The sequence below is a fragment of the Sinocyclocheilus rhinocerous genome, unplaced genomic scaffold (genome assembly GCF_001515625.1).
Source record: "Sinocyclocheilus rhinocerous isolate Xijiao unplaced genomic scaffold, SAMN03320098_v1.1 scaffold164, whole genome shotgun sequence".
NCBI classification, from domain to species: Eukaryota; Metazoa; Chordata; class Actinopteri; order Cypriniformes; family Cyprinidae; genus Sinocyclocheilus; species Sinocyclocheilus rhinocerous.
In genome coordinates this window covers 163,390-175,508 of record NW_015629499.1, presented here as the reverse complement: position 1 = coordinate 175,508, position 12,119 = coordinate 163,390, and the positions used below count along the sequence as shown (strand labels likewise).

At 36.9% G+C, this 12,119-nt stretch overlaps 2 protein-coding genes across 2 annotated transcripts in view; both read right to left on the bottom strand.

Annotated features, from left to right (window-relative positions):
- Positions 1 to 601: 601 nt before the first annotated feature.
- On the bottom strand, positions 602 to 4,213 carry LOC107738921 (G2/mitotic-specific cyclin-B1-like). The gene is made up of 9 exons (XM_016550845.1): positions 4,094 to 4,213; positions 3,436 to 3,576; positions 3,262 to 3,360; positions 2,122 to 2,304; positions 1,787 to 1,945; positions 1,467 to 1,703; positions 1,241 to 1,381; positions 1,060 to 1,170; positions 602 to 948 (listed from the first exon to the last, which is right to left on the bottom strand). Exons 1-9 carry the CDS (start codon positions 4,112 to 4,114, stop codon positions 847 to 849), a joined length of 1,194 nt encoding a protein of 397 aa, XP_016406331.1. The 5' UTR covers positions 4,115 to 4,213; the 3' UTR covers positions 602 to 846.
- A 1,195-nt stretch (positions 4,214 to 5,408) lies between these two features.
- The window catches only part of LOC107738920 (zinc transporter 5-like), a 17,371-nt gene continuing 10,660 nt past the window's right edge, over positions 5,409 to 12,119 (bottom strand). Inside the window, exons 12-16 of the mRNA XM_016550844.1 lie at positions 10,405 to 10,534; positions 9,981 to 10,230; positions 6,245 to 6,471; positions 5,871 to 5,999; positions 5,409 to 5,624 (exon numbers count right to left, since the gene is read on the bottom strand). Of these exons, the coding sequence (XP_016406330.1) occupies positions 5,454 to 5,624; positions 5,871 to 5,999; positions 6,245 to 6,471; positions 9,981 to 10,230; positions 10,405 to 10,534 (907 nt within the window). The 3' untranslated portion in view covers positions 5,409 to 5,453. The remainder of the gene's footprint in view (positions 5,625 to 5,870; positions 6,000 to 6,244; positions 6,472 to 9,980; positions 10,231 to 10,404; positions 10,535 to 12,119) is intronic.

Here is a 12,119-nt window from a genome sequence, read left to right as displayed (position 1 = left end):
AAAAAAAAAAAAAAAGTGTCTCAATTACCTCTTTTATTCAGTAGCGTAAACGGGCCTCCATAGGTTCTCGAGCAAGCAACCATATTTTAAATAAGCCCAAAAAAACAAACAAAAAAAAAAGCCCCAAAGTCACGTATAATACGTGGACTTGGCAACTCTGCTCATTGTTTCTTTTTTTGTAATTCATTCAACGATAAATTGAGAAAAATCACAGATTACACGTTTTTTTTATTTTAAACAGTCTGGCTCTGTGAAACAGCTCAAACAAATAAGTTCAATAAATGGGATTGCTTTGCAAATCAAGCAAGAGGAAAAAAAAATGTTGAGGAAAATTAGGGAATTTCTCTAGGACAAAAACCGGCACAAGTCTAAAAATGTTAAATAGTCGGCACTTAAATTTGTGCTTGCAGACGCCAAGTTCCTGGACTTGGTTAATTGAAAGCAAGCATGACCCCAACAAAATGTCACCTGATACAATAGAAAGGACTATAAAATTCCTTCAAGGGAGGGGAAGAAAAAAAAAAAAAAAAAAAAAAAAAAAAAAAAAAACCCCATACAGCCTTGTAGAACTTCTACAAATAACTTAACAAAATCAATTTGATGTGACTATGCCATGAATGACATTGCTTAGGTTTTTAAAATGTTTATTTGAAATAAAATGGTTGCATAAACACTTTGAATCATCCATCAACATTAAAAAGGTCCTTTACTCAGGACATGGCAGTGCAGATGAAATCTGTAAAAAAAAACAAAAAAAACATAAAAAGTTCCAACAGTAAAAGCATGCATAAGTTACAATTTTTACAAGGTAGCACATAGTGCTTAAGTCTCTTCAACAATCCCACACTATGAGACCTGCTTGGCCAGGTCCTTGACCAAGGAAGACTTAAGTTGAGAAATTGAGGCAATTCTCATCTGCTTCTGACTGGAGTACTTGTTCTTCACAGCCTGGATAAGCAAGCAAACACTCAGTGGGTCACATTGACAAGCCTTTTAGAAACAGCTACTTGAACCAAGCAGTAAAGCAGGCCAGCTTTGTGTCAGGCTGAATCCACTTACCAGATGCTTTGAAAGCCCGTCATTGACTCTCACAACATTTTTGGCAATATGCTGCATCACAGAAACCAGTACATCTTCGGTGTAGCCCATATAATGCTGAAGAGTCGGTGTCTGCAAGTGTCAAAAGGTAATGGTCAGGGGTAATGGTCACACAAAACCCTCCAAACTACCAAGAACTCACCCAGTCACCACAGTTGAAGACCTTCAGAGTAAGGGCATAAGCTGCGCTAGCCACCTGGGAGGGAGGAAAGTGGACCATCTCATAATCAACCATGGTGAGCTCCAGGAAGTACTTGGCCAATGTATGATGCTCTGCGGTAACCTGCAAAACAAAACAATTGGTATTAATGCTATGAGAACATGCAACTTCAACTTGCTTCTAAAAACAGACTGGTAAACTAGCTTACATCTCCAATCTTGGAGGCTCTCCTAAGGAACTGTAGAGGCAGAGGTCTCCCAAAACTGAAGTTGAGGACTCTGAGGATTTTCATCTCCATCTCCCGGATCTGACCAGTAGTATAGGCACGGTCAGTGACAAAGGCAAAGTCTGCAATCTCTGGTGGGTACATCTCTTCATACTTTGAGGCAATGAACATGGCTGTTACGCCAACAAGCTGGAGCTGCTTCTTAGGAACTGGATGCTCCTGATTAAGGGACAAGTGGAGACCATTAAAAAAAGTGCTCAAGACAACATTACAAAGTGAACCAAAACGGAAAGAGGAGTCACCTGAAGGAAGCGATCAATAATCGCAACGGTCATGTACATGGTCTCCTGAAGCAGCCTGAACTTAATTTGGACTTGTACAAGCCAGTCAATAAGAATAGCACGCATATTTCCTGTAACCTCCTTTCCTTCAAGATATTTTGGCTTAACAGCTTGCTCAGTCTACAAGAGAAGTGGAAAAAAAACAAAAAAACAAACAAACCCTCAACACCTTGCAAAAAAAAAAAAAAAAAAAAAAAAAAAAAAAAAAACCCCCAACACCTAAAAAAAAAAAAAAAAAAAAAAAAAAAAAAAAAAAAAAAAATCTAAAGCAGCAGCATTTCCCCCCCCCCCCAAACCTCAAGCTGACGCAGATACAAATAGATGTCCTTGACGTATTCACTGCAAAGCATGGGATTATCATAGTCATCTGCATCCACATCCTTGATATCAAGCAGAACATCAGAGAACGCCTGACACAGATCATCCGAAGCACAGCCTGAGGTCTCCATGGGAACAGGAGAGGAGGGCTCAGACACAATCTGCAACAGAAAAACTTAAGTGAATCTTCATGCAAGGCAGTAGACAGGTGAACTAACACTAAGAATTTAGAACAAGTTTACAAATTTAAAAACACTACACAGCCAGAAACGGTGAGCATTGACCCCTGCTGGTTGATACTAGAACTACACAGCAGTGAGCACCTTTCCCTAAATGAAAGGCATTCAGAAGGAAGCTGCACAATGCACAAGCAGTTAATTCTAATACAGTGGATTTTACCAGTGACTGCTTACTTTGGGACTGACATTTTGCGGTCCTGGAGTGATGACAAAGTGTACTAAAAACCAGCAACTTTCTTTCACAGCGGTAAGTGCAAGAGGCCGTGTTTAAAAATCTACACTCAATTTAAACCAAATGTGCACTAGCCCTACCCATTGAAATGCCAGAATGCTTGGGAACTGATATTATGCCATTTTAGAATTATGTCCAAGACAACTTTTACTATACAAATGTGACCATGGACCACAAAATCAGTCATAAGTAGCATGGGTATATACACATGTAGCAATAGCCAACAATACACTGTATGGGTCAATATCGATTTCTCTTTTATGGCAAAACTCATTAGGATATTAAAGATAATGTTCCATGAAGATACTTCGTAAAATTCCTACTGTAAATATCAACTTAAATTTGATTAGTGACTTAATTTGGACAACTTAAGGCATTTTTCTAATTTTTTTTGCACCCTCCAGTTTCCAAATAGTATCTCAACCAAATATTGTCCAATCCTAACAAACCATACAAAGGAAAGCTTATTTATTCAGCTTTCAGATGGTGTAAATACCAATTAAAAAAAAAAAAAAAAAAAAAAAAGACCCTCATTACTGGTTTTGTGGTCCAGGGTCACAAATAGTCAAAGGAGGTTAGGTATTACAGAAGCCTCAGTGGATCCCTCCCTTTAGTGTAGTTTAGTAAGCTGCTCTTTCACTGCTCACCTGAACGTCATGCTCAATTTTTGGAGACTCCTTTTTGGGCTGTTGAACCACAGGTGCTTTCTCGGCCACAACCTCCACCTTGGGTGCAACCTTCACCTCCTGTTTAAAAAGTTGTACAACACGAGTTAGACAAAGACAGACAATTGATGCCTGGAGAAGACGGAAAGCGGTTACCTTCTTCCTCAAAGCCTGTCGTGTCTGGGGATTGTTGCCAATCTCCCCCAGCGCAGCCCGGGGTCTGAGTCCGGGCTTGTTGGCTACAGCTGCTTTTCCGGGCAGAGCGCTCTGATTCTCGCTGCTGACCAGGCGAGTGTTCTGCAAGAGGATCACAAACCAGTCTTGCATAGAGAGTGGGTTGGTAATTTGTAAGTCGCTTTGGATAAAAGCGTCTGCTAAATGTTTAAAAATGTAAATGTTTAGCGGATCACTCAAATTCGCATTACACTTCCATTTAAAATTCAGCAGGACCAGGTTTGAATTCTAAAAAGAGCTCAACAATCTTGATCTCACACCTACTAACGTTAAGTTAGTTACACGAGGACGGAAAGTACACGAACACAAACCAATTACAACCAAAGCTAAACGTGCCCTTTAAAACGTACGCCCTTTAAGCATTACGTTTACGCAAAGCTTGCGTAGGAAGAATTTTCGAATATTATGTACTGAACTATTAAACAGGGTAAAACACGCTAACATATTAACGTGTGAGATAAGGGGCACATTTCCGGGATTACACCAATTGAACCAACAAAAAATGGTGAACTTTATCTTCATGCAACAAATGCATTGTGTCTAAACATAAATATCCAAAATAATTCTAAAAACAACTTACCCTTGTGACACGGAGAGCCATTAGTTATTATTTTTTTTGGAAGCTTGTTGCTGCGACTCGATGAACAAACTGATTGATTGTACTCAAGCGAACTCGATGTAACATTGATTCTACACTGTGGTTTAAATTGTCGCTCTTTCGAACGTGATTCGCTGGGTTCGAAAATCATTGAGATATGATTGGCTCAGTCGCAGCAGCTTTCAATGCGTTACCAGGACAACTAATGACCACGTGACGCCCAGGGGCGGGGAGACCAGTTCAATACGTTCTTCTTGTAGTGTACTATAGTTTGTGTGCTTTCCACTGCCATCTTTTGATGTGGAGAGAGTGGCTGCAACTTCGCTACTTAAACAATGTTACACGTTCACCCCACAAAATGTTCCTAAATAATTTATATTTCTACTTTCAGTACATTGAGAACCCAATTTATGCTCCTGATGTTTATAACTACTTGACACTTTACTACTTACTCTTAAAAAATTATTTGAAGAATATAATTATTTTGCTAATACATATAAGTTATTATACTATTTACTGCTACTGTTACTATAATTTAATAATACAATTTGTATGCACCTAAACAACTGTACATACCACTCTAATGTATTTATTAGCTTATATACTGAAACACTTTATTGACAATTAGTGCTTCTGTTGATATTTTGTTGTACATTAGACAAATAACATTGACATCTAGCTTTCTGTTCATTTTCCATGTATTCTTTTAATACTCAGGGCCCTGTAAACTGCAAAATGTGGCTCCGTCAAAACTATTTGTGTTCGTATCATTGTAGTATTTTGTGGTGGTTTGAGACATGTATACAGTGTCTGAGTTTCCTTCATAAACTTCATTCATGCTATTAGAAAATTGTGATAATTATTAATGAGTGATTTCATATTCCCAGTCAACCCACATATCAGGACTAATGCCTTGGTTACAAAGCCCTTGTATTTAAACACTACTCTAACAGTTAAACACTACTCTAACAAAAAATATATAAAATAAAATAAATGGGTATTATGGAAGGTGTTTGTTTCTTCATTTATCTCTGATATGTAACTTTTGTCACAGTATTACAGTGTATAATTAAGTTTTATATTTATGTGTGATGTAAAAAAGAAGTGATTGTCAATAGAAATTATTGGAATGTGACAAGAATGCAATATAAAACATTTTATTATAAAAAAAGGAAAGCAAATTTGTGTTCATAATATAATAGAATATTTTATTGTGTTTATGACAGTTAGGAACAAAACTGTCGTAGACATCATAAAATAAGTTCATTTAAAAAATGAGGAGAGTAAAATTACACCTTCAATCCCTTTATTTCTTAATATTTATGTGTGTTAAAAAAACAGTTTACATGATACATGTGCCGTCTTTATAATATTTCATGGACTCCATCTGTTGCATCATAGTTAGAACTTCGTGGAATCCAGTGCTTAGGCCTGACATGTGCTGGAAGTAGGCTTCTTTTTCCAACTGAATAGTCAGATTATTAACACCAGCATCTTTCAACACGGCAGACACCTGAGAAGAATTTCAGTAGAAGCAATAGGAATTGGTCAGTTATTTTTGTCCACAACAAAATATTAGAAATAACCAAAATAAAAAAAGCCATTAATTCTAAGTAATAAATAGATAAAAAGGAAAAGGAAAAATTATATCTAATTAAATGTCTAACCCTTTGGCAAAATGGTAATACAAGTTTTGGAAAGCCCAAACAAATTGATGTAAATCTGTAAACAGGCCATGTTTAAGATGTAGCATTCATACCTGCTGAATAACTCGCTGTTCCACTACATTAGACATGAGCTGGAGGTGGATGGTTCCAGCAATGACACCGGCGGAATGTCTCCAGAAGTGTGGATCACGGTAGGATAAAACTCCTTCGATTTTCTGAATCTGTGACAAGCAAGCAAGCAAGCATTAAATATGTAATGTAAAGCAGCAAAAACAGTTTCCAAAATTGATAATGACACTGAAGTCTGATGTAATGGCTGCTGAAAATTCATATTAAAATATATTAAAATAGAAAACAGAAATTTTAGATTGCAATAATATTTTACAACATTACAGTTTTTACTGTATTTACACTTAATTATTCCAGACTTTTGACCGGTAGTGTATTTTTATTTTTTTATTTATACCTTTTCAAGTGCAAAGTTAAGCTCCTTTTCATGCTGAGGTGGCATTCTCAGGAGAAGAACCTCACAGGCGTCCTTTAATAAAGGAATGACACTGAGAAAAATCAGCGTGGCAATAAAGAGCGAACAAATGGGATCTGCAATCAGCCATCCAAACTGTCTGATGAGAATAGTGGATATAATCACACCAACACTGCCCAGCGTGTCAGCAAGCACATGCAGAAACACTCCTGCAAACAGGAAATGGGAAATGTCATTCTCAAAAGGCAGAAAATCATCAGGATTGATAAATGATTACAGACTTATCATACCTGGATGAACTAACCTTATCATGCAGTGTTTCCCCTGCCATTATATTAACCTTGAAGGTCAAGTTAATTTTATTTAAAGTTGGCATGAAACGGAAGTTGCGATTGTCTTTTCTTCTCTACTGTGACGTATATCCGAGTGAAACGGCATCTGAAATGAGAGGGCGGGACTTGATTTCGTCCTTCGGGAATTGATTGGATCGTTGGAAGCTGGGGCGTTGCTAAATGGAGGCAGATCTGAATGCCAGTTTGCAGTTAGTGGTGGGGGATTTCTGTGAGTCTCCACTGGATTCACAGCCAACACCCAAGAATGAATAAATGTTTTATTTATTAAGGATGACGACGACGATCAACGGCACAGCACGCGCCTGAATGACTGAGCGCGTCATCCATCAGGTTAAGTCATATTCATGAAAAAAAAAAGAGTAAGTCATATTCATGAAAAAAATTTGTTTGCGATGTCCTAAGAGTAATGTTGTCGTAATATCCTAATATCTTTTCAATGTTTAGGGGTAAGGTACTCCCTCATGACTGGTGTCAGTGCTATAAAGTTAAGCATCAGCTTCAGCTTTTCCCCCTGTTGTTTATCCCAGCGTTTACCCCTCACGTCACTAGCTCCGCCCTTGCGCCATAGCTCGTGACCGCAAGAAAAGTTGAGTCGTTTTGAGGGGGAGGGGAGGTTATAACGTCGTTGATTAAAGATTACGAGGGCACATGAATTAAAAAAATAATAATGAAGTGCACGGATAAATTATTTATAATAAACACTACAGTATTCCATTAAAAAATAAGAATTTTCCATTTTGATTTCATGGTGACTTTAATTTTATTTTCTCTATAGCGCCAGATCATAACAGAAGTCATTTAAAGGTACCTTTCCTATAGAACAGGTCTATACCTTGTTCTTTTATTAAACAAACTAAATAGCATTATGTTATTTATCTTATTTACACGACGGCATGTCATTTCTGTCTCTACGTTACTTGGTTGCGCTCTCTGCATCGCGCACGGCGGAGTTTCGCCGCCCACACACAAGTAAACACACTCCCACTCCCACTAGTATTTGTAAATATTAAGCCGCAAAACGACTATTTAAATATGAATTCTGCGTGTCTATGTGTTTAAAATAAAAAAAAATCAAATAAATCAAACCTATGTCAATATGGAAAAAAATATTTGCAAATGCAAGATCCATACCTAATTATACTTTAATAATTTCATTTTTATTTACTCTACAGGTCAAGTTTTTTTTTGTATTTTTAAAAGAAGTCTTTTACACTCACAAAGGCTGCATTTATTTAATTTAAAAAAAATGTAAATACAGAAATGTCTTTGAAATATTATTACTACTTTAAATAACTGTTTTCTATTTTAATATTTTAAAATGTAATTTATTCCTGTGATGCAAAGCTCAGTTTTCAACAGTTATGACACTTCAAATGAACAATATTTATTTGAAATAAAAATCTTTTGTAACATTACATCTCTGTCTTTAGAGTCACTTTTGATCAATTTAATGTGTCCTTACTGAAAAAAAGTACTAATTCTTTACAAAAATCTTACCCCAAACTTTTGAATATTATCAAATCGTAAAAGCTGTTTTCAACTTTAATAATAGTAAGAAATGTATGCAAGTAAGTATAGTAAGTTCTAGTAAGGAGGGGGGGGGTTTACATATGGCTACATTATTTGTTATTTAATGGAATTTAATTATTTGATTAAAGGTTTTCTTTTGTAGATGGTTTATTGTATTCTGTTCTTAAGCCCTGCAAGAGAGCTTGTACAACAGGGTTCATTAACTATTATAGTTAACTAACTGAAGTTAACTAATTCAGTTAACTGAAATGAATGTTAACTGTACCTTTTTAGCTAGAGTTTCCTGCGCGATCTTGCAGCAGTGTTTCCCCTGCCATTATATTATGGGGGCGGCCCGCCCCCCCTTGAAGGTCAAGTTAATTTTATTTAATTATATTTTCTCTATAGCGCCAGATCACAACAGAAGTCATTTAAAGTTACCTTTCCAATAGAACAGGTATATACCTTGTTCTTTTATCAAACAAACTAAATAGCCTTATGTTATTTATCTTATTTACACGACGGCATGTCATTTCTGTCTCTACGTTACTTGGTTGCGCTCTCTGCATCGCGCACGGCGGAGTTTCGCCGCCCACACACAAGTAAACACACTCCCACTCCCACTAGTATTTGTAAATATTAAGCCGCAAAACGACTATTTAAATATGAATTCTGCGTGTCTATGTGTTAATGAATGGCGCAGACGCGAGGTTATGTTTACTACTCGTACTGAAGCGCGCGTGATGCATCCGGTGATATTAACGTCTGCCTTCTCTCTAACGAGGACATAAATACATTGAACAACATCTCCAGAACTGCTCTGAGAGTCACTTCATGAGCACTTGGCCGTTTCATTTGAGTAAAACCATCCTCATATCATATAAACACAGAAATGTAAAGGTATTCACGGCAACCCGTCAAAATAAAAGTTCGGTTTAACTTGCAGACATTGCATTACTATTGTTCAGTAGAACGTACGTAATATGCTACTACTACTACTAAAAATATTAAAACCTTATTTTTAAGGAATAATCAAACAATATTTCTTCAATGTTTTAATTGTAATATTAAATCCCCTTTATTTTCCAAAAATAAAAAGTGTTTAATTTTCATTAATTAAAAGACAAATTAAATGACTGTTTTATGCCTTAAAAAATGTAAATACACAACACAGAATTTCTGAGTAAAAAAATAATTAGGCTACTGTAAGAATAAATGAAACTTGTTTTTATGTTTCAAATAATTAGTCATGTTAAAACATAGAATTTGGTAACAATAAAACATAAGGTTGGAAAAAATAAAACATTTCATAGGGCCCTAAACATGTAATTTTTGTTAAACTTTTGATAAATTGACGTTAAATTGTTTAAGTTTCATGATTTTAATTAATTAGACATGTTTTTTTATTAATAAAATGTAATTTAACCATTAAAATGTCATTTTGCGTCATTTTAATGGTTAAATTAAAATGACCATTAAATTTTAAAACTAAATAACAACCACTGTGCGTCTCAGAGCAACAGTATTGTGAAAGAAGCAGTTGAATAAATTATTCAATGACTCAGTCACGTGTCCTCACACTGTGTAACGACGATATAATCTATAGAAAAAAAACCCACAGTTGAATACCCACCACTGTATGGGAGGCGCGAACACAGATAAGCGGAGTGATACAAACATTGAGAAGTTTTGGACTTTTTATATTGCACTCTTTGAGTAATAAAAACTTAAAACAAAAAAATGTAATGAAAATCATGAGAAACTCAACAGCACAATGTAACCCCCCCCCCCGTAAACCTAGGGGAAACACTGTCATGTATGTAATAAACGCATATACACACTCAAAACAGACCCACCTCGCATATTAGCATTCATTCCCCCTCCAGCAGACCCGTGGGAATGCCCGTGGCCTTGAGAGTGACTGTGTCCCCCATGACTATGTCCATGTCCTCCATGGCTGTGTTCTGCACTTCCGTGCCCATGCCCATGGTGTGAGTGGCCGTGGTCATGTCCAGAGCAGCTACCTTTGGAGGCCCCATGGGAGTGTGCATGACTGAAGGCACAGATGCCCACCAGATTAACGAGGAGTCCACCAACAGACACCGGCTTTATAGGAACAAATGGATTAAGAACATGAGGTGGCAGGATTCACATGAGAAACTTTACTTTGCCTTACTTTTGTTTGTTTAACTTAGAGCAGAACCCATTTATGGGCAACAGCTCAGCAATATCTTTGTCAATCCTGACAACAATGTCTTCATGGAGGTTAGCTGTACATACTGTTAACATGTCTGTGTTGATGTTTGGTGGATCGATGAGTCTGGTGACGGACTCCACAAACACAAAAAAAGCTATGACCATGAGGAACAGGCCATTGATAACCCCAGAGAGGATCTCCACACGACCGTACCTGAAATGAGACAAGCCGTACTGTTAACAGCATTAAAATGACAGAACACAGTCGTATCGTGTTCAGCAATCAGGTTTCCAATGAGTTTCCATGACTTTTCCATCAATCATGATTACTGGATAATTTCTGATTCAGACTAATTTGTTAATGAATCTTTCAGACTGTTATGTGAACCAAATTCATTGTAAAGATCAGAATCAGAAGTACCACTTCTTTGTGAACAGATTAAACACAGTCATGATGACCATGGATATGTATAGATTCCCTATTCAACCGCTCCAGATACATTGACGCATCCGCCATTTTGAAACGGTCAACTTGATCATAATAATCAATGAATATTCAAAGATATACATGCGTATAACTTGCTGTTGTAGACGCACACAGTCAACTTGTGCTCGAGGGTTCGCAGAACGTTCCAAAAATGGCGGGATGGCTTACGAATCGTGGCCCATAGAAACAGTCGCTAATGAGGCTTTTAATAAATCTGCAAAGATGTCAACAATTCTGTGTTTTTCTGTCAATATGGGGTGCTGTGTGTACATTAATGAGGAAAAAAAATTAACTTAAATGATTTTAGCAAATGGCTGCAATATAACAAAGAGTGAAAAATTTAAGGGGGTCTGAATACTTTCCGTACCCACTGTATATGGTCATGACTCCACAACAATTAAATTTTCAAAAGTGATGAACTTGAAAAGGGGAATTGGTTCATGAAAACAAAAATCAATAAACAGCAATTACACAAGCAAACTACATTTTGTGTGAGATCCACAAGTGATCCAAAACCCTCCGCCACAATGGGGTTACCATTGCTATGCTACTGCTAAGTGTTCTGAGAGGCTTTTAGCACATTACGGTGTGGTTACTGATGTGTTCTAGGTGGATGCTTACTGAATCCACTCCCAAGTCTTTATGACTACCTATTCTCTTCCTCCTTCACTGTAAAGTCTGGAATCCACTACAGTCCACTGTACTAGTTGCAGAAGGTCAGAGCAAGTCTGCAGATTTTCGCAGTTTTCACAGAATATCAGGTAGTGTACAGCACTAAAACAAAATGTTGTCTTGTGTCTACTAACAATGAGGTGTAAGTTTCAGTTCGGAACAACTTGAAAGTCTGACAGTGTGTGATCCCCAGTCATTTCGATTTTCTGTGTAAGCATTTACAAAGTCAACAATTGCCTATGTTTAGGGATGTAACGATTAACCGCGAGCCGGTTGAAAATCGATTTAAATATGTGACGATTCAAATCGGTTGAGATGCTAAACAAATCGCGATTCAGTTAGGGGTAGGAGTTTATATGAATGTATGTCTGAGGGGAACTTACTGTCTTTCGATTGTATTTTTTCTTTTCCTCTTTCCTCTGTAAAATGCATATCAGGGCTCCAGACTCATTCTTCCCACTGGTCGCGCTCTTTTGCAACTAACTTTCTCAGCTGGTCGCACAAACGTTTACATTTTTTTTTTTTGCGCTACAACATGGGATTATTCAATGCATGCTGATGAACTTTTATCATAGTTTATAGTTATATGGAAACGAAAGTTGTTAACATTCAACCCGTTCTTTATCATCAGTAGTATTAT